The sequence below is a fragment of the Acomys minous genome (genome assembly GCF_964271855.1).
Source record: "Acomys minous genome assembly, chromosome: 10".
NCBI classification, from domain to species: Eukaryota; Metazoa; Chordata; class Mammalia; order Rodentia; family Muridae; genus Acomys; species Acomys minous.
This window is the reverse complement of record NC_140491.1, coordinates 118,182,206-118,203,261: the sequence shown is the minus strand read 5'-3', so window position 1 is coordinate 118,203,261 and position 21,056 is coordinate 118,182,206. Positions and strand designations below refer to the sequence as shown.

General features: G+C 41.1%; 1 protein-coding gene across 2 annotated transcripts in view; it reads left to right on the top strand.

Moving 5' to 3' along the window:
• Positions 1-20,050, top strand: part of CALCRL (calcitonin receptor like receptor) — a 109,170-nt gene extending 89,120 nt beyond the window's left edge. For both annotated transcript variants that reach the window (XM_084798925.1, XM_084798924.1), the window contains 5 exons: positions 825-885; positions 971-1,037; positions 6,898-7,116; positions 7,926-7,967; positions 15,657-20,050. In XM_084798925.1, the coding sequence (XP_084655051.1) occupies positions 825-885; positions 971-1,037; positions 6,898-7,116; positions 7,926-7,967; positions 15,657-15,881 (614 nt within the window). In that variant the 3' untranslated portion in view covers positions 15,882-20,050. The remainder of the gene's footprint in view (positions 1-824; positions 886-970; positions 1,038-6,897; positions 7,117-7,925; positions 7,968-15,656) is intronic.
• The last annotated feature ends 1,006 nt before the right edge of the window (positions 20,051-21,056 follow it).

Sequence of the window (21,056 nt, the reverse complement as noted above, 5' to 3'; positions counted from 1 at the left end):
TAAAGATGTGTCCCACCACATGCAGCCCTGTTGAGATCTTCTTAAACTGTCATTTTATAGCTAAAACTTTGGGCATCAACAATTGAATACAAGTATGCAAAATATCTACTTCCTTTACATAATCTCCTGGCATTGTGCTACTCACAAAACAAGGCACGAGACATACTGCTGTGTTTCCTAAGGTCACTGAAATAGTGTGTGAGTATATAATACATAGAAGTGGATTTAAGAGGAATAATTTCCAAGGATCAAAGAGACATTTGATTTCTTTATTATCTACCAAATGAAGATGTGGATGCTGAGAAGTACTCGAGAGGTTTGTGTGTACACATACTCAATTGTTGGTACATTTTGATTTTCTCTATACATCTCCTCACGTCTGTTTTCTCAAGATGTTGTTTAAAAGCCGGAGAACATGCATAAATCTTGGTATAAGAAACATATTTGTCTCCTTTGCTTCAGAAAATAGCTTACTGTGAGTCTGTCTTTTACAATAGAGATAATTATCGGTCTCAACATTTGATATTAAATATTGGCCAGTTTCATCCCGCAGAAATGATATGACTACAGAAATTATCCTAAGGGTTATGATTTATAATGTTTTTAATCTATGGAATCGTAACCGATTCAAGATGATTTGTGACATTCAAACTTGATCGTTTGCCACACTTACCACTTGGCTATGCATACGCAATCACACAGTAAACCCGGATGGCTGGTGATTTTGGCACTAAGGTGTCCCTGAAGTTTACATTCATGACTTCTTAGAGAAACCTCATCTCTATGGGACGCTATCCATTCATTTGTTTTTCCTTTATTTATAGGATTTCCTCTGCTTCCTGCCTGCATCCACGCCATCGCCAGAAGCTTGTATTACAACGACAAGTAAGATGTCTTCCCTTTGTGACTTCTACTATAACTAAGTGGAGTGAACATCTTTTTTTAATAACACCTTCACTTTATCCCCTAGTTGCTGGATCAGCTCAGATACTCATCTCCTGTACATTATCCACGGTCCGATTTGTGCTGCTTTACTGGTATGTAACTGAAATCCTCTGGTCCTCACCGCCGCTCACAGTTCTTGAATCTCCTCTCCGAACTTCTTAGTCAGAGCTGATGCGCTGCATAAGTGAGTGCAGCCCAGTGAAGGTGTTTTATTTGTAATGCAAGTTGCAAGTCGGAATGGTGAGTTGCTAACTTGCAAGCAATGAAGGAGCATTGGGAAGAACCAAGTGTGGGAATCTGCTTCTGCAGATGAACTTGAAGCGAGGTCAAAGCAGTTCTTAAGGGAATTAGGCAAACGCTGAGAGTAATGCAGCAAGTTCTCTGGCTCTGGCTGCTGGAAAACAGCTGGTGCTCAAACCACAGCCAGGCAGGGCAGAAGAAGAAGAAGCAGAAACAAATACTCAAGACGTTTCTTCCTTCCTGTCTCTGATTTCTTAGTTCCTCTTGCTAGCCAAATGCAGTAAATGTCAGAGCGTCGGAGAGCCTGAGTGATGGTCCTGAGAGTGCTGCCTTCCAGGGAAGCAGCAGAACACAGGATTCCTTTAATAAGAGGTCACCACACACCTGTGCAAGCATAACGGGCCAGTGAAGAGACAACTTTGTTTGGGAAAGAATATTGCTTAATGTCTTTCTGTAATTATAACACTCATCACTTAATATGAGGGTAGCAATTGGACATATTTGAATGGGGTTGTATTAACAGAAAATTTGTAGAGCCTCAATTTCTCTTTTGGGTTCTTAATCTCTATGAAAATTTAGGGAAAACAGTAAAAGAGAGCGAGAGAAAAAAAAGAAAAGAAAAAGAAATGAAGGACAATGTTATTACAGTTTAAGGGAAAAACTGTAGGACAGACAAGCTGTAACCTTCCCAGTTGGAGGAAGAGAGAGGAAAGAGAAAGACGTGCCGTTTGCAAGCAGCCACGTGGCAGAAGAAGGGTGGGAGCTTCAGAGAAAGAGTGAGGAAACCTAGGGCATCATGAAAAGCATGTTAAGTTTTGAGGAAAAAGAAACACAAAAAGAAGAATTGAGACTCCTCTGAGTAACTCAGAAAAGCAGGCGTTCTCCACGGTCTCCTCAGGAAGCTCTGCAAGCATCGGCGCAAGGGGAGGGTTTGTGGAAAGAAGGACCAGATTGTCTCATTATGGGGGTAATTCTTTTTCCCATCGCCTTAAGATGAATCTGTTTTCCTGAGGGGTGGGATGATGCCCAGCGAGACTGGTAAGGCATGTCTTGTCTCCTTGCAGGGACAATTCTTCCGTCCTGGGGGGAAATAGCTCACCCTATTAAGCCTTAAGAGAGTCCTAAACCCCATCCTCAGTGACCGCCGAGACTACAACATTCCTAGGTGAAGAGGCTCTAAAATCACTTAGGAAATGGGCTGAGGCTGAGGCATAGATACATTCCGTTTTCACACTGAAAATCTAGAGATGCGGTTCCGAAGCTGTTCATCCGCAGAGATGAGGGTCTGGATTGGATTTTGGGTCTTATGGTTACCCGTCTTGAGGTAGGGTGTTCATTTAGGGAGAGTTAGGAAACCAGAGTTCCTTTCTGGCATTCCTAGCCAGTAATCCAAGAACATGCCCTGCTTCCGGCCACGCACGAAAACGGAATCATGCGTTTTGGGGTCCTTGCCCCTGAGCTGCCGGGCCAAGTTTGCTTCCTGTCCTTTTCAGTTGGAGGGCAACACAAGTTATATTTAGTGCTTTCGTTATGTTACTTCATAATGAAATCCACCCTTTCCCATTCAGACTTCCTCCTTCACCCCGCATCCCCAAGTAGGCACTGCTGCAGCTACAGCACCTTAAGACACTGAGAGCCCGGTGTGGTAGCACAAGCCTGTAATCCCAGCACTCGGGTGGCAGAGGCAGGGGGATTTCTTTGAGTTAGAGGCCAGCCTGGTCTACAACGCAAGTACAGGACAGCTAGGGCTGTTAAACAGAGAAACCCTGCCTTGAAAAACAAAACAAATCAAAACAACAAAACAAAACAAAAGATACTGCTGAGAGAAGATGTATTTAATTGGAGATCTTGGAGATCTCACTTTAGGGCTTAGGTAAATTACTGGCCGTCTTGTGTGACAGTCTTCCAATAGTGTCCCTGTAGCCGCTGTACCGACTCACTCTGCTTCCTTCTATGACCCTGGGCACTATGGTGATGTGAGTGTATCTTGTGGTACCTAGCAGCTATTGCACATCATGGGTGTCATAGTCAAAAACAGTTTTCTCAGGAAGCAGTGATCATCTGTACCTCTTTATCTTCCCCAGGGCTGAACACCAACAATAGCTTCCTAACAAGTGCTCATCCCTATATATGTCTATACGTGCACAAGCAACACTAAGTGGACTAAGCAGGTGTATTTAGATATTTATACGTATGTCTAAATACACACACACACATATAGCAATAATAGTTAAGGAAGAAGAGGCCATGGATTTGGGAAGATGTGGGGATGGGTGCTTACCGGAGAAAAGCTGAGGGAGGAGGAGGGGAATGGTGTGAGTGACGTAATCATGTACACAATTCTTAAAAACATAAGCAAAAACAAAACAAAAGAAACAAAACAAAAAACCCAGGAATCTTTTAATCAGGTCTGTTTTAAGTTAGATGAAATTCAGATAGGGTTCATCTGAAATTTAAAGCTCTCCTTCTACTTTTATATTAAATAATATTAATGTGGGAAATTGCATAAAGCATAGAACCCAGTTACCCTGCCCCAGCTATATATAGAGAGACACCTACATAAACACTAGCTTCCTCTCCAGTCCTAGTTTCATGTTTTAAATCAGAAAGACAGCTTTAAAGAATCACTTTATATTTAACTGTTTTTCATGGAGGAAAGATCTAAGCTGCCACATTTTTACCATTTGTTAACTAGTGTTTCTTCTAAATTAGGATTTTAAAATACATTGTAATATATGTATCTCTAAAACTTACAAATGCATAAAAGATCACTCATAAATGGATAAAAAGTCATTGTCCAACTTTCCCCAGGAAGTGGTTTGATTTTTTTTTTAAATTAAAAAACACCCTCTATACATATATAAAGGGGGAAGCTATTTAGAAGGGTCAGAAGTACAGCTGCCATGCTGGCTTGTATCATCTTTCATACCCCACCTGTCAAACGGCTTTCTCTGTGTTTGCCTTCATTGCGCTCCAGTGTCTGCACATGTGCCCTTTCCACTGATGCGCTCTTGTCACGGGTCTGGTTAGCTGTAGTCATTTACATTGAATTCTCTTAGTCGTGGAATAACTTTATGCTTAATAATTTTCATGACACTTGCTGAAAATGGATAGGCATGTGCTATTTATTCATTTTTGGCCTTGATGAGAGATGGGCTTCCATTATCTGAATTTATTAAATTGTATAGATGTTTGTTGTTTGAAAGTTCATGGTGAGGTTACTAAACAAAGGACAGATTCTAAAGAAGTCAAAGTCAGAGAAAGCATAAAGAAACCAGCAGTTTGTCCAATATGGCGCTTCTGGGTGTAGTGAGGAATTGTCAACAGGAACTGGGACAATATTAGTTTGTGTTTAGGTCGCTATAGTGGTCAGTGTTGGTTGTGAGCTGGTTAGGATCTCTGATCACCTAAAGGCCTCTAGGCATGCTTGTAGGCGATTCTCTTATCTCCTTTAACTGATACAGAAAGATACAATTTAATCATTCATGCATTTTACCCATTGCATAGCCAGGGAATCCTGGACAGCAGACAGTGGAGGGGGGAGCTGAGCACTAGCAAGCATTCCTTGCTGCTGATCCTCAGCTGAGTATAGAAAGTGACCAACTGCTTCAGATTCCTGCTACCGTGACCACCCCCCCTTTCTAACAGACTGTCCCTTGACCTGTGTGCCAAAAATAAACTCTTATGTTACTTTGTCAGAGTATGTTATCACAGGAATAGGAAAAAAAAAAAACCTAAAGTACTCAGTTATAAAAGGAGAGAAAGTAAAGTTTGGAAAAAGAGAAAGTTGATGAAAGGGACGAAGGGCTGGGAGAGTATAGACACTTGAAATTAATACGCTCGTGAGGCAGAGTCCTTGCTGTTTTTTATTAATTAATTAATTAATTCACTTTCCATCTTGGTCATGGCCTCATCCACTCTCATCTCCCAGTCCCACCCTCTCCCTCTCCCTCACCTCCTCCCCTATTCCTCAGAAAAGGGGAGCCCCACTCCCAGCCCATTCCAGCTCATCCAGCTGCATCAGGGCTGAGCGCGTCCTCTTCCCCTGCGGCCTGGCGAGAGGCAGTCCTGCCAGGGGGAAGTGATCCAAAAGCTGGCACAGAGTCCATGTTAGAGACAGCCTCCCACGCCCATTACTAGAGGGTCCACACATAGCCTGAGCTGCCCATCAGCTACATCTGTGTAGGGGGCCTAGGTGCAGTCCACGCATGGTCCTTGGTCGGTGCTTCAGTCTCAGCAAGCCCCTCTAGGCCCTGCTTAGTTGGCTCTGTTGGTCTTCTTGTACAGTTCCTGTCACCTCCAGGTCCTTTTGTCCTTCTATCCACTTTTTCACAAGACTCCCTACGAATAAACCAATATTTGGCTGTGAGTCTCGAAGCACTGCTGGGTAGAGCCCCTCAGAAGGCAGCTGGGCTAGTCTCCTGCCTGCAAGCATAGCCTAGTTAATAGCATCAGGCATCGGCTCGCTCCCATGGGGTGGCCTTGGGTTGAGCCAGGCATTGGTTGGACGTTCTCTAAACCCCTGCTCTATATTTATCCATGCACATCTTGTAGGCAGGGTGAGTTTTGGGTCAAAGTTTTCGTGCGTGGGTTGGTGTTCTCCTCCCTCTACTAGCAGACTTGTCTATTTAGAGGGCGTCCTCTTCAGTCTCTACGGCCCCTGCTACAACGTGTCTCTGCTAGAGTGCCCCTCCTACCCTCCCAGGAGCATACCCTGATTTAGGTCTCTAGCTTGTCACAGAGATGCCACCTCCCACAGTTTCTCTTTTCTCTACAGGAATAAGATAGATTCTTAATTGCTGAGAAAGACACAATGTTATTTATCTCTTGGGGAAAGTTGCTACAGCACAATAAATAGTAAATTGTATTTATAGAAAGTTATTTATAGAAGTTGTTATGGTAAGCCAAAGATTTTATCTCTAGCATAGTCTAGGCTGAATATTAGATAGCTCAGTTGCATGGCCATCTCTTCCTAAGCATAAGGAAAATTACAGTACTAGTTCAGATATGAGAAGGTTCATATAGAAAGATGTTATAAGGGGTATTACAAAAAGAAAGACAAAAGAAATATATAAAAAATAGTTACTGTGGCACAATATATGCTTAGAGTACATAATAGGGCACTGATTAAAAAGGTGATTCTTTTAAAATTAACATTTGTTGAGGCCAAAGATGTGGCTCAGCAGTTAGAAACACTTTCTTCTGCTCTTCTAGAGGCCCAGAGTTCAGTTCCCAGCCTGCATGTTAGGCAGATTACAACTGCTTGTAATTCTAGCCCCATGGATCTGACATTTTCCTCTGGCCTCCATGTGTGTACACACACACAGAGTAATAAAAACAAATATTTAAAAATTAACATGTCTTAAGAATAATTCCTTTTTGCTGAAAGCACTTATGACCTTGATCTGGAATAACAGAGAAATATTAAATGTCATATAGAAAATGAGTTTAAAATGACTCAGATATTTCCTGACTGTGTTCCACAATAATTCTAACATAATTGTATTTTTCTAAGAGTTAATTTCACTAAAAGTAATGTTCCTGTAAACTGAATAGCATTACTCTAGAAATACAGTAATTAGTATCTTACAGAAATATGCCTTTGTTTCTTGTACATGAAATAGTCCAAGTTTTGCAAAACTGGAGTCCTCATAGGCTTCTTAATGCTAAGCGTGAACTGACTTTCTGATGCTCTTTTTATTTTCTTTTCAGGTAAATCTTTTTTTCCTATTAAATATTGTACGTGTCCTTATCACCAAGTTGAAAGTTACACACCAGGCAGAATCTAACCTCTACATGAAAGCTGTAAGAGCTACTCTCATCCTGGTGCCGCTGCTCGGCATCGAGTTTGTGCTTTTCCCGTGGCGGCCGGAAGGGAAGGTTGCCGAGGAGGTGTACGATTACGTCATGCACATCCTGATGCACTACCAGGTAAGGCGCTGGGCCCTCAGCGGTGCAGCTCAGCAAGTTTCGTGCTGAGTTTCCGCGGAGCTCTGAATGCTTACGGAACAGTGGATTATAAACACGCAAAGTGTTGTAAAAATTTCTCGTACCTTCTCTTGGGCTCCTTTCCTTCTGTTGGTTGTCTTGCCCAAGTTCGATACGATCATTTTTTGTTTTATCTTATTATATTTTATATTTGTTATATTTTGAGTGAAGGATTGAATGAATGAAAATCTAGACACTAGAGAAAAGGTTACAACTGAGCTCTCACTGACACCTGCTGGGAGTAGAAAGGTCAGTTTTCTGCAGTGGAGTGACACAGGGTTTGTCAACCACTCCAGGACAGGATAAACATATAATGGACTCCACAGCGTGTGTGTGTGTGTGTGTGTGTGCGCACGCGTGCGTGCGTGTGTGCGTGTGTGTGTGTGCGTGTGCGTGTGTGCGTGTGCGTGCGTGTGTGTGTGTGTGTATGTGCGCGCGCGAGCGCTCGTGCACGCACACGGGCATTTGTACTTTTATTTGGTTACAGTTTGCTCTTTTTTTCTTTTTGGATGTGGTTTTATTTTGTTTTCTTGGTTTTGGAGGGTATTGTTATATTGCAGTTTTGTTTGTTTGTTTTTTGTTTTTTGTTTTGAAAGAACTTAAAGTTGGATGGGTAGGGAGAGGGAAAGCATATGGAAAGACTTGGGGTAGGGAAAGAATATGACCAAAATATTTTAAATTAAAAAAATTGTTTTAAATAATAAAGAGTATAATGAAAAAGATCCAGATAATTCTATTTTTTTTTTAAACAGGGTCTTTTGGTGTCTACAATTTTCTGCTTCTTCAATGGAGAGGTATGCTTGTTGATTTTATTTACTTTTATAATTTATACAATTTCCTTTAAAAACAAGATGAGATTATAAACTCCCCCACCAAACAACTGTTTCAAATACCAATTTTACCACAGAAAAGATAACATATAATTACCTTTTTAGGCACAAATATTAATCTCAAAAAATTGCAGGTAATATTAGAGTTGATAGGGAGGGAAATGTTAGTCTTACTTCCAGATATTCCAGTGAGAAGTTTCTACTCAGCTAGTCCTCTGATCGGCCATTAGAGAGTACTAAGTCAGCGGGGCAGTGGTGGGTCACACTTTTAACCCCAGCACTCAGGAGGCAGAGGCAGCCTGGTCTACAAAGCAAGTTCAGGACAGCCAAGGCTACACAGGGAAACCCTGTCTCAAAAAAAAAAAAAGTATTAAGTCTGGGTGTTGCTCTGGCAACAGGGCTGGGCAATCTTTAATATCATAGAAAATATACTGCCACAGGAAACAATTTATTCATTTCCCCCTTTCTCTTTTCAACAGGCTCAACTATGAAATTGGTTGAAAGGTTTTATTGTAGATACAAAAAGATTAAAACAAATTAAAGTAAAGCAGTAACGCAGGAAATTTGAATAGAATGCGGTAACAAGTTATTTATACTATTGTTGAGAGGATGAATGTAGGCTTTTGCCTGAGGACTTTCTACTTGAGAGGCTTCGGGAACCTAACTGGGTGGATGTGTCTAGTTATATTGATATTATTACTGCTCAGCTGTTTGAGCATCATTGACTTTACTTTTTATTTGTTCCTGATCTACTTGGCCAGTTTTTATCTGGAGAGTGCTAGCACAACTGAGCACAGCACAGAAATCTAGACAGCAACTCAGTGAGAAATGGGCACCTGTGAAACTCATCAGGACAGCATAGGGCACCTGTGAAACTCATCAGGGCACCTCACACGGGGAACGCGTGGACCAGCTGGCATAATTTATATGGATATTTCCTATAAAATAAAGGATTGGCAATTACATGTATCTCACAAGAAACTATAAAGTGCTTTCCCCTGGTCTAAGCAAACTTATATTTTTTTTCCTCTTTGGAAATAATCAAACAAATTGTTTAAAGTAAAAATGAAAAGTATATATAATTGATCCCTATGGCTATCACATTATATGTTATTATTATAACACTGTCTACGGCAGTGGGACAGAACAGTGTACTGTCAAACGTAGCTACTGGGTTCTAATTGAGGTGGTATTTCTGTGATTCTCCATCACACACGAGAATGGCGGGTTTCCTTTGGTCAACGACACTTGCAGACAAAGAATGCAATGAGGAAGGACAGATAAGGACAGATTTGTTTTGGCTGGGAAACCTGTACAGCCTTTATTATGTGTACATGTGCTGACTGACTTAGGCAGTCCTATATGCTGCTAATATTGTGAGAATGATATGAACACACATCAAAAGCATGCATGAAATATGGAACATGTGACTATTAGGGTTATTATATATTTAATCTGTGGTCTCCCGTAAATCAAGTGTTGCAATGGGGTGGAATATGGTAGGAGGTGATAGAAAAGGAACATGGTGGCAACTTTAGGTGGAATATGGTAGGAGGTGATGGAAATGAACATGGTGGCAACTTTAGGTGGAATATGGTAGGAGGTGATGGAAATGAACATGGTGGCAACTTTAGGTGGAATATGGTAGGAAATGATGGAAAATGAACATGGGGCAACTTTAAACTCTGGAGATGCTTCTTTCTTCCTAGTGGTTATATTTTAGGAAAGACTTGGGACAAAGGAAAGTGTATTTGTCCCTATAAAAGGAAAATAAAAGCAAGTTATACTGCTGTTGAAAGGGTGACTGTGAAGTTTTCATAATGTGCTCCAGCCTTACCCCATCTTTAGTATAGTGTAGCTCCACTGCTCTGTACGGAGAAGTGGGAGCACTAATCACACTGCGATCTAAATTCCCCTCAGAAACAGCATCCAGGGAATATTGAAGTGGGCGCCTTATGTGCCTGCTGTCCTTCATCTGTGTAAACAAAGCAGACGCAGTCAGTGCCTTGTTCTCCTGGCTTAGGTTGAGAAAATCTTGGCACTGGAAAATTTTAATAACGAGAAAACCTTTGAACTAGGTTGTTGCCACATCCTCAGCTCAGCGCAACATCTTTAATATCTGTGCGCTGGCCTTCTGCTTGGGAGCCGCAGCCCCTGCTGGCGCGTGACTCACCACTCATCTTAAGAGATGCTGTAGTCCCTCCCTTTTTGTCCCTCTGCCTCCTAGTTTTCCCCAGTCTTGTAACATGAAGGAGTAGATGCCAGATTCAGTTTGTGTGGTTCCAACTATGTCATGTTTTTGTTAAAATGATTTGCTTGGTCTGGGTTTTCTACTTGCCCTTCACGTTAGGTCAAGTGGTGGGCTTGCGCCTAATATCTGCACTTGCATTACATTAGACTCTCTGTGGATTTTCAGCAAACGTCTATTTTTCCTCTGAGCGTTTCTTGCTACTTAACTGTAGTTTGACAAGTAGCCAGGCCACTTCCATCTCATCCCCGTTCCACTCAAATAAAAGCAGGCAGCAACACAAACTAGGAGCTATGGTCATTAGAAGGGCATATGTATTATTATTATTTTAATCAACCAAACCAAAAAATGTTGAGAAGGCTTACCTCATATTCTGTAAAGAAAAATGGGTATTTTTTAATAACTATCTATCATATCCTTAAAAACTGATTCAGATTAAGGAGAATTATCATTGGCCCTTATTATGTATTAAAGAGCACGTACTGTTCTAAGCACCTGATTCGGCTGCCTGCATAAAGCGCTTACATAAACCAGCAAAACCATATTCATATCTTTAATAGTACCCAGCCATATATCTTTCATTTCTCCCATTTAAAATTATTGAATGTCTAATTTGATACTCTTCTTAAGCAAGCATGATATTGTATTAGAGAAAGAAGTTAAAAATGTAACATTTTTTTCATCACACATGTTTGCAAAGACCGTGGGTCTCTAATTAGATACCTTTTAAAAACTTTGGTAAATAATAACCCACACTTCAGGATATTGTATTTTCATTATTTTATGATGATTTATTCACTCAGAAGAAATAAAATGGTGACCATACTCATAAATTCTTCAAGAACAAACACCTACCAGTTCATCCGCACTTTGACTTCTGTGACTTGGTTAGCTTTTCTTTTAGAGCTGTCAGTCCAAGGACTTTAGGATGGGCACCTTCTTGTAGGCGTTCTTTCAACACTAGTCTGGAATATTTTATGGGGAGGTACATCCTGCTTCCAGTCTCTAAGCAGTCTAGCATCCATAAGAAATGAGAAAATATGTATACGCATCAGAATAAAAGATTTACTACCGAGTATAGTTACATAATTGTTCAAAAGTATTTCTTGTTAAAAAAACTCTGAATATTTACTTAAAGCATACCCTTTAAAGCCATTGCAGTTTTCTTTTTTTTTTTCAAGACAGAGTTTCTCTGTGTAGCCTTGGCTGACCTAGACCAGGCTGGCCTTGAACTCATAGCGATCTGCCTGCCTCTGCCTCCCGAGTGCTGGGATTAAAGGCGTGCGCCACCACGCCCGGCTGCCATTGCAGTTTTCATTGGCTTGCATCTTTGAAGACAATACATACATAAATCTTAGTAAGTTACTTTAAATATCTTATTTGTTCATTTTGAAATAATAAGCTATGAGAGAAGCAGTGATTTTGTGTAAGATAAATACATACATTATCCTATAAGTCTTGTATTTCCATAATATGTACATGAATATACATTAGCTTTTGGTACCAAATACAAAGGGATGGTTGAAGAGTTGCTGAATATCTTAATAATATATTGTATAACTGAGTTTATAGTGTACCACTTATATAGTGTTTAAACTACAGCAAAATTAAGTGGAAATTTCAGTAATTAATTCTGAATTATATTTAAGAAATGGATGACTCCACTTTTTGACCATTCCTTCTTCTTTAAAACTAAAACATGAAATAAGACAAGAAAACTTTGTTTTTTTTTTCTTAAGTGGCAGAGTATAAGAGACTTGAACGTACCCCCAGAGCTGTAGTCTCCTACAAACCACTATTGGTTGTAGAATGTTTGGTGTTTGGAGAAGGAACAAGAAAAGAAAGAAGACAAACTTTATAAAATATTTAAATATAGATTTTACATGAATATTTTGAACAGAAAGTTAATTATATTTAAGAGTAAATGAATTGCTGGGACTTTTGTTTGTTTGCTTAGATCCTTAGATTTCTTTTGGTGGTAGTGAGAGCAGAAGAACTGGCCAAAAATCAGATGGCAGCTTGGGAAAAACTATTCAAGCAACAAACACTTAGGCGAACATATACTACACTACAGGGGTGGGACAAATGTTTTATGATCGAAAGTACCAGCCTCTGGTCAGGCTGCTCATCCTCTGGTCAGGCTGCTGAGTCTCTGGTCAGGCTGCTGAGTCTCTGGTCAGGCTGCTCATCCTCTGGTCAGGCTGCTCATCCTCTGGTCAGGCTGCTGAGCCTCTGGTCAGGCTGCTAATCCTCTGGTCAGGCTGCTCATCCTCTGGTCAGGCTGCTCATCCTCTGGTCAGGCTGCTCATCCTCTGGTCAGGCTGCTCATCCTCTGGTCAGGCTGCTCATCCTCTGGTCAGGCTGCTGAGCCTCTGGTCAGGCTGCTCATCCTCTGGTCAGGCTGCTGAGCCTCTGGTCAGGCTGCTCATCCTCTGGTCAGGCTGCTGAGCCTCTGGTCAGGCTGCTCATCCTCTGGTCAGGCTACTCATCCTCTGATCATGCTGCTGAGCCTCTGGTCAGGCTGCTCATCCTCTGGTCAGGCTGCTCATCCTCTGGTCAGGCTGCTGAGCCTCTGGTCAGGCTGCTGAGCCTCTGGTCAGGCTACTCATCCTCTGGTCAGGCTGCTGAGCCTCTGGTCAGGCTGCTGAGCCTCTGGTCAGGCTGCTCATCCTCTGGTCAGGCTGCTGAGCCTCTGGTCAGGCTGCTGAGCCTCTGGTCAGGCTGCTCATCCTCTGGTCAGGCTGCTCATCCTCTGGTCAGGCTGCTGAGCCTCTGGTCAGGCTGCTGAGCCTCTGGTCAGGCTGCTCATCCTCTGGTCAGGCTGCTGAGTCTCTGGTCAGGCTGCTGAGCCTCTGGTCAGGCTGCTCATCCTCTGGTCAGGCTGCTCATCCTCTGGTCAGGCTGCTGAGCCTCTGGTCAGGCTGCTCATCCTCTGGTCAGGCTGCTGAGTCTCTGGTCAGGCTGCTGAGCCTCTGGTCAGGCTGCTCATCCTCTGGTCAGGCTGCTCATCCTCTGGTCAGGCTGCTGAGCCTCTGGTCAGGCTGCTCATCCTCTGGTCAGGCTGCTCATCCTCTGGTCAGGCTGCTGAGCCTCTGGTCAGGCTGCTCATCCTCTGGTCAGGCTGCTGAGTCTCTGGTCAGGCTGCTGAGCCTCTGGTCAGGCTGCTCATCCTCTGGTCAGGCTGCTCATCCTCTGGTCAGGCTGCTGAGCCTCTGGTCAGGCTGCTCATCCTCTGGTCAGGCTGCTCATCCTCTGGTCAGGCTGCTCATCCTCTGGTCAGGCTGCTGAGCCTCTGGTCAGGCTGCTCATCCTCTGGTCAGGCTGCTGAGCCTCTGGTCAGGCTGCTCATCCTCTGGTCAGGCTGCTGAGCCTCTGGTCAGGCTGCTCATCCTCTGGTCAGGCTACTCATCCTCTGATCATGCTGCTGAGCCTCTGGTCAGGCTGCTCATCCTCTGGTCAGGCTGCTCATCCTCTGGTCAGGCTGCTGAGCCTCTGGTCAGGCTGCTGAGCCTCTGGTCAGGCTACTCATCCTCTGGTCAGGCTGCTGAGCCTCTGGTCAGGCTGCTGAGCCTCTGGTCAGGCTGCTCATCCTCTGGTCAGGCTGCTGAGCCTCTGGTCAGGCTGCTGAGCCTCTGGTCAGGCTGCTCATCCTCTGGTCAGGCTGCTCATCCTCTGGTCAGGCTGCTGAGCCTCTGGTCAGGCTGCTGAGCCTCTGGTCAGGCTGCTCATCCTCTGGTCAGGCTGCTGAGTCTCTGGTCAGGCTGCTGAGCCTCTGGTCAGGCTGCTCATCCTCTGGTCAGGCTGCTCATCCTCTGGTCAGGCTGCTGAGCCTCTGGTCAGGCTGCTCATCCTCTGGTCAGGCTGCTCATCCTCTGGTCAGGCTGCTCATCCTCTGGTCAGGCTGCTGAGCCTCTGGTCAGGCTGCTCATCCTCTGGTCAGGCTGCTGAGTCTCTGGTCAGGCTGCTGAGCCTCTGGTCAGGCTGCTCATCCTCTGGTCAGGCTGCTCATCCTCTGGTCAGGCTGCTGAGCCTCTGGTCAGGCTGCTCATCCTCTGGTCAGGCTGCTCATCCTCTGGTCAGGCTGCTCATCCTCTGGTCAGGCTGCTCATCCTCTGGTCAGGCTGCTCATCCTCTGGTCAGGCTGCTGTGCTTCTCATTTGTGTTTAAGGACTCAACATGAAAGAAGTCTTTCTAATGTCCTAAGTTCAACCAAAATTAGTCATCCTATTTGACACAACTAGGCACAATCTCTTAATTTCAGTCAAGGAAAAAGGCATTCACCTTCACATTTGCTTTAAGGAAGAAAGCTACAGAGGAATGAGAGGTGGAGCAGGAAATAGAGCCCGTGCTGCTCATGCAGAGAAGCAGGTTCAGTTCCCACCCCCCACAGGATGGCGCGGAGACATCTGCACTACAGTTCTGGCCACCTGACACATTCTTCTGGCCTCACAGAGTGCCATGCATGCACACCCATGATACACTTACAAACATTCTGACAAAAGAATTTATACACATAAAATAAAAATAATAAATTCTTGGAAACATTAAATAAGAAAAGAAAGATAAAGTATGCAGAGGTAGAAAAGTAACATTCCTGAACTTTTTTCCACAGTAACTTTTGTCCAATCTAATGCATTGCATTGTTTTAGGAAGTAAGGTTTGTGAGGACAAATCCCTGCTATTTCAGAAAGTAGCATAATTTTTAGTGTACACAAATCATTCAGTAAATCCTACATAATTTTCCTGTGTCTCTATATTGTTTTTATTTACATATTTCCCCAATTCCTATATGCTCTCAATACTTACACTCTCATTTTATTAAGGTGTTGATATAAAACCAGATATTCGTGTTATGTTGGATGTCAAAGGTCTAGATGAGTTGTGTTTGACAAGAATATACATACGTCGCTTAGGTCATTGCTTTAAAGACAAGACATGGGGTAAAAAATATTACTTAAATCAAAAGTACTGATTAATTGTACTATGTTCCCTAATGTGAAAGTATTTTACTTAAAATTGGTGCATATGCGTGGTACTGGGACTGGATTTAGGGTATCGTACACACTAAGCAAGCAACCTATCAACGAGCTAAATATTTCTCCCTCTCTCTGTTTTTTGTCTTGACACACATTATCAGTAAGATATCCAGGTGGGCCTGAGCATATTTAATACTAGCATGCAAGCAGGCTTTGACCATGGAGTGTTCCTGCCTCAGTCTCACGAGTAGCTAAAATTATAGACCAGGACCACATGGTCTTCTTACTTAAAAAACAAACAAACAAACAAACAAACAAACAACAACAACGACAACAAAACCCTTTTCTACAGAACATTTTTCTGTGCTTCAAATAGAATGTGTTCACCTCAACTAATGGGTTCTCTTGGTATTTCTTGTTGATTGATAGGTTCAAGCAATTCTGAGAAGAAATTGGAACCAGTATAAAATCCAGTTTGGAAACGGCTTTTTCCCCTCTGATGCTCTGCGCAGTGCGTCCTACACAGTGTCAACAATCAGCGACGTTCCAGGGTACAGCCACGACTGCCCCACGGAACACTTAAACGGGAAAAGCATCCAGGAAATTGAAAATGTTGCCTTAAAGCCAGAAAAAATGTATGATCTAGTTATGTGAAAATACGGAGAGATCTTACCTGATTTGTGCCACTCGGACCTATGGCTTTACAGCCAGAACATTTAGTAGCGAGCGGATTCCTTGAGTACCTTAAAGAAAAGCCTCAAATGACATGAGAATTGTGTTGATAAATGTTTAACAGCCCCCTCTCTATCAGTGGGGGAGAAAGCCTCAATTTATAATGTTGGCCAGTATAGGCTCCCACTGTAGCTGATTTCCAGTTACCAACCTGACGTCGCTGAATGTGGAGTTGAAGAGCAGATAAGCTCAATTGACTCGTGGGAGTTGACGCACCTCGGAACCCACGCAGCACGGCATGCACTCACCAATGGGTGGCTGTGCACGCTCGCACCCACGCTGAACAGTATTCTGCTCTTCTCACCCGAGGAGCAGCCCTCACTCCATCTTACAGACGTGAGAGGAAAGCTTGCTTTTTGTTTGTTGTAAAAATTCTTTACCCTATTGTCACTTGATTGTAGTGAATGCTCTGCCCAGAAAGACTCCGACCCTCTCTAGAACGTCTCCAGTGAACTAGACAAAGAGTTCGTTACCTCTGCCGTCTCATGTTTTTCTCTTTAAGAGGAGCCACAGAGCAGAATTCCTACATGGGCTGCTCAGTTGCTGCTACATAAGCTTGTATTCTGTGGCATATTCATTTTGACACCTGGTGAGAAAAAAAAAATCTACAATTTACAATCCTTTCCTGACTCACTAGGGAGACGTATTGGTAGAAGCTACAAACACTTTGTCAGCTACTATTAGAATCTTACTGTAGGGCGTAGGAGGAAATCAGTTTTCCTGAATCTGTAAATAGAAACTTTGGCCTTTCTGTTTCTACTGTGTAGACAAGTGAGCAATCATTTTAAATGAAGGGAATCAATGAAGGATTTCTTTTTATCTTGGGAAGAGAGAGAGAGAGAGAGAGAGAGAGAGAGAGAGAGAGAGAGAGAGAGAGAGAGAGAGAGAGAGAGAGTTGTACAAAGGAACTTGTAAATACTCTGCCATTTTATTTTATTGTTTCAATTCAAAACACAACCTAGGTAACTATTTTAAAGCAGATAGATAAGTCAACATCATATGCAACTTAGTATCTGATACTGTGTCTGTGCTGATTTTGTAGTAAGATGGAGTCCTGAATTCTATATTTGGTAACTATTTTAAGGACAACCAGATACCAGCATCAGAAGTTTGAGAACTAAAACAAACCCTGGAAATATCAACAATGAGATAGGAAATATTTATTTATTTTAAAATGCAAAGCCATAATTTTACGAGCGCATTATGTTTGGTGTGCTGACATATTGCTTCTTCCGTTTTGATGACAACTCATTCAAATCCAGAAAATTTGAACAACTATAGTAAGAAATGCCAGTGTGCTACACGTATGGACTTTAATTTACTAAAATATAGCTTTACTGACTTTTACTAAATGAATATATCTGATCTTGAAAAGGACATAGGTTATTTTTTTTTTAAAAATTGAACCACAGAGGAATTTTCTCTATATAATTAATATACACCCGTTTAGCATTTCAGTAGACTACTGTGGGTGATACTACAAGCCAGGGGAAGACTTGACCTTATCATTGAGGGGGAACTGTCAGATATTTAGGTAATAATTAAATTAAGGCAGAAGAAGCTTTTCTAATATTGCTTTCTTTTGGACTTTTTGAGGCACAAGATTGACTTCAGTTAGTAAAAATCACTTTGGGGAAAGTCACATACGTATGTGGTTTTTGACATGTGTCAGTCACGTGCAATGGATTCAGTCATTTCTAACTGTGTCTTAAATTGCAATGGATAGTGAATTCAGAAGCCTGACATTGTCAGGGAAAACAATTCAAGTTATTAAGAGCTGACATATTAGGTGATCTGATAGGTGTATTTATAGTTCATCTATACAGGCAAAGGCTAAGTTACTAAGTTAGTTTCAATTTTGTGGATTTCATGCAAGCCATCGCTAAAAAGGAATGCAGGCCATTCTGAGCTTTCAGCTGCCTAAACTGTAGAAAACCTCCTTCTAATACACTCAAATTTTAGCTATTTATTATTCAAAGGCATAGATTCATATTTTTGCTGACAGTGTTCATGTAGTTCTGCATCCTTCCAAACTGTCAAGCATTAATCGTAAATGACAGTACAGAATGCCGAATTACCAGAGAACACAATGGAAAGATATCATAATTTTCTTTATTATTCTTTTATTATGTTGAACTTGCCTGAGCTTTCTTTACTGTCAACATCTACTGTGGTATAACCCACGGCGATACCAGCCTAAGACTAGCCAGTATTAGTTTTGTAATAATATTTTTGAACCTAGACTTCTCTAATGCTCAAATGCCAATTAAAATATTTTTGTATTGCTGGTAGAAAACAAAATCTGACATTTTAAAAAGAAAACTTATCTGGTGCCTAAAAACTAATTTTTGGGGATTTCTAGCTTTTTAAAAGTTAGATTTATCATTTTCTATAATTATTTGTTAAAGTCAGGTCTGTCATTTTAGAAGTGACTTTGTATATATTTTTATTGATAAATCATCCATCATGGAGGTTAGTGTTCGTTCAAATATAGAGTTTAGTTGTAGTCTCAGTGTTATGCTCACTGTTTAGATATTTTAATGTGAATCTATTTTAATTTCCTTTGTGTTTTAATTTGCTCATAAAACATTATCTGTAAAACATATTCAAGATGTTCCTCCACTTAAAAGAACTCATATTGTGTCTACTTAAAGTCTCCATTTAGATTTTATGAAAACATTAAAGTCACAAGTTAACACCGGTCTTCACTTGTCCTCCCTGGAGTAATTGAATTCCTCACAAAATTCCTGCAGCAATTAATGAAATACTTCACAAAATAAATGATGATGTTTTTATTCTCTCTTAAAGACTTCAATAAACTAGTGAGTTTAATAAATTAATTTAAAAAGATGTGAATTTGTTTTCCATAATGTGTATAAACTCTTTCTGTAAGAAAATGAAAGATTCTCTCAAATAGGGACTTTTTAAGGGAATTTTCCTCCTTTCTGCACTATAGTCCAAGGAGTGGGTTTGTGTTAAATACTAGAAATAAAAAGAATGAAAACACCTACACAAGAGTTTTTTAAAAAAAGAAAACATGGTCATAACCTCACTCAAATAAAAACTTGAATGTATCAAAGATTTTGTTTAAGTAAGGATATAAATGTGTCATAATTTTTCAAAGGAGAATTTAAAGTACCACATATTCTTGATAATATAAAAATACTGAGATGAATATACAAAAAATTATGTAAGAATTGTAATCAAAAGTTGGGTGTGATGGTACACACCTTTAATCCCAGCACTCAGAGGCAGAGGCAGTAGATTTCTGTGAGTTAAGGCCATCCTGGTGTACAAATTGAGTTTCAGGACAGCCAGGGCTACACAGAGAGACCCTGTTTTAAAAACAAAAACAAAACAAAATAATGGTAATCAAATATACTTACTAATAAAATTAGGCAAAACAGTAAATACAGTTAGACTATGCACTCAGAAGAGACAGTATGACATTAAAATAATATGCTAATATTGATATAGATTTAAAAATAACATCAGGCTTACATAAGAGAAAAATGCTTACTTTTAGCAAAAATGCAAAAACAAAAATATCCCCAACAGTATTTTGAGCTGTTCAGTGGTAAAAGTTTAAAATACAATAGAGCTAACCAAGTGCATCATATTCTGTTCAATGCATTTTGAAACTGCTAACTCTGAAGTTAGTCATTTGTAAGAAAAACAAAACAAAATGTGGAGTGGGATGCCTAATAACAAATGCCAAGACATACACAGAATGAAGTTAGCATCGCTGTAGCTCTGAGATTGTGTTGTTACACCATAAAATAAACCTAAGTCTGCCAATTGTTCCAAGCATGTACTATTCCAGAAACACACTGGGAGTACTATACTGTGAAATGAAACTTCTTCAGGCAAGTTTTTACCAATTTATATGGTATCTGACCACCTAATATCTTTCAACTTACTTTTTTTTTCTTTTTTAAAAAATATTTTATTAATTTATTCATATTACATCTTGATTGTTATCCCATCCCTTGTATCCTCCCACTCCTCCCTCCCTCCCATTTTCCCCTTACTCCCCTCCCCTATGACTGTGACTGAGTCAACTTCCTTTTTAATTAAACATTTAACTGTCATACACAGTGATAAGGTTTAGTTTTCAGATAGAAGCTGTTTTTGTTGATTCTCCTTCCCCGTATTTTTATGCACGTTCCTGCCAGACCCACCCCCTGCACCCTCTGCCCTCCATGGCCACCTTCCTGCTTTAATGTCATAATTGTTTTATGACATTCTGAACGCTTTATTTTTTTCCTCTCTTGATGTCCTTATTAGCTTCTTAGTCTGCACCGCACTTACTGCTGCTTACACACACATCTGCAAACTTTATAAGCCAAGACTTGTGTAACAAAGAGGATACGTGGGTTTTGGTCTCTGTATTTTGGTTACCTACTCAGTATACTACTTTCCATGCCCACCAATTTCCTTTCAATTATTTCCTGGCCCATCAATCATATTTCATTATTTCATTTTTTATTATAACAGAATAAAATTGAGTTGTGCATATATATATATATTCCTTTATCCACCTATCTATCAGAGGACTTCTAGGCTGGTTCCATTTCCTTGCTATTATAAAAGCTGCCTTAAGAAACATGGAGGCAAATGGGCATGGTGGCGCACACGTTTAATCCTAGCGTTTGGGAGGCAGAGGCAGGTAGATCTTTGTGAGTTCGAGGCCAGCCTGGTCTACAAAGTGAGTTCCAGGACAGCCAGGACTTCACACAGAAAAAGAAAGAAACACGGAAGCGTGATTACCTCTGTGACAAGAAATAGCCCTTTGGCTGTTTATCAGGAGCACTAGAGCTGGGTCACACGGACACTCTATGTTTATTATTTTGAGAGTACTCCATACTGATTTTCACAGTGCTGCACTATGACACCGTGTAAGAGTTTCTAGTAAGCACTAAAATCTTTGCACAATGCTGCTTTGTTTTGAATTTTTGAAAACTACAATTGAAGCTACACAAATTTACAACATAGTTTATAAAAACAGATGCAGTTATTCAAAGAGTCGTTGAATTATATCCGGCTTCATCTCTCTTAATTACAAAATGAAATGGTTTGGGTTCCAACTGGAGACCA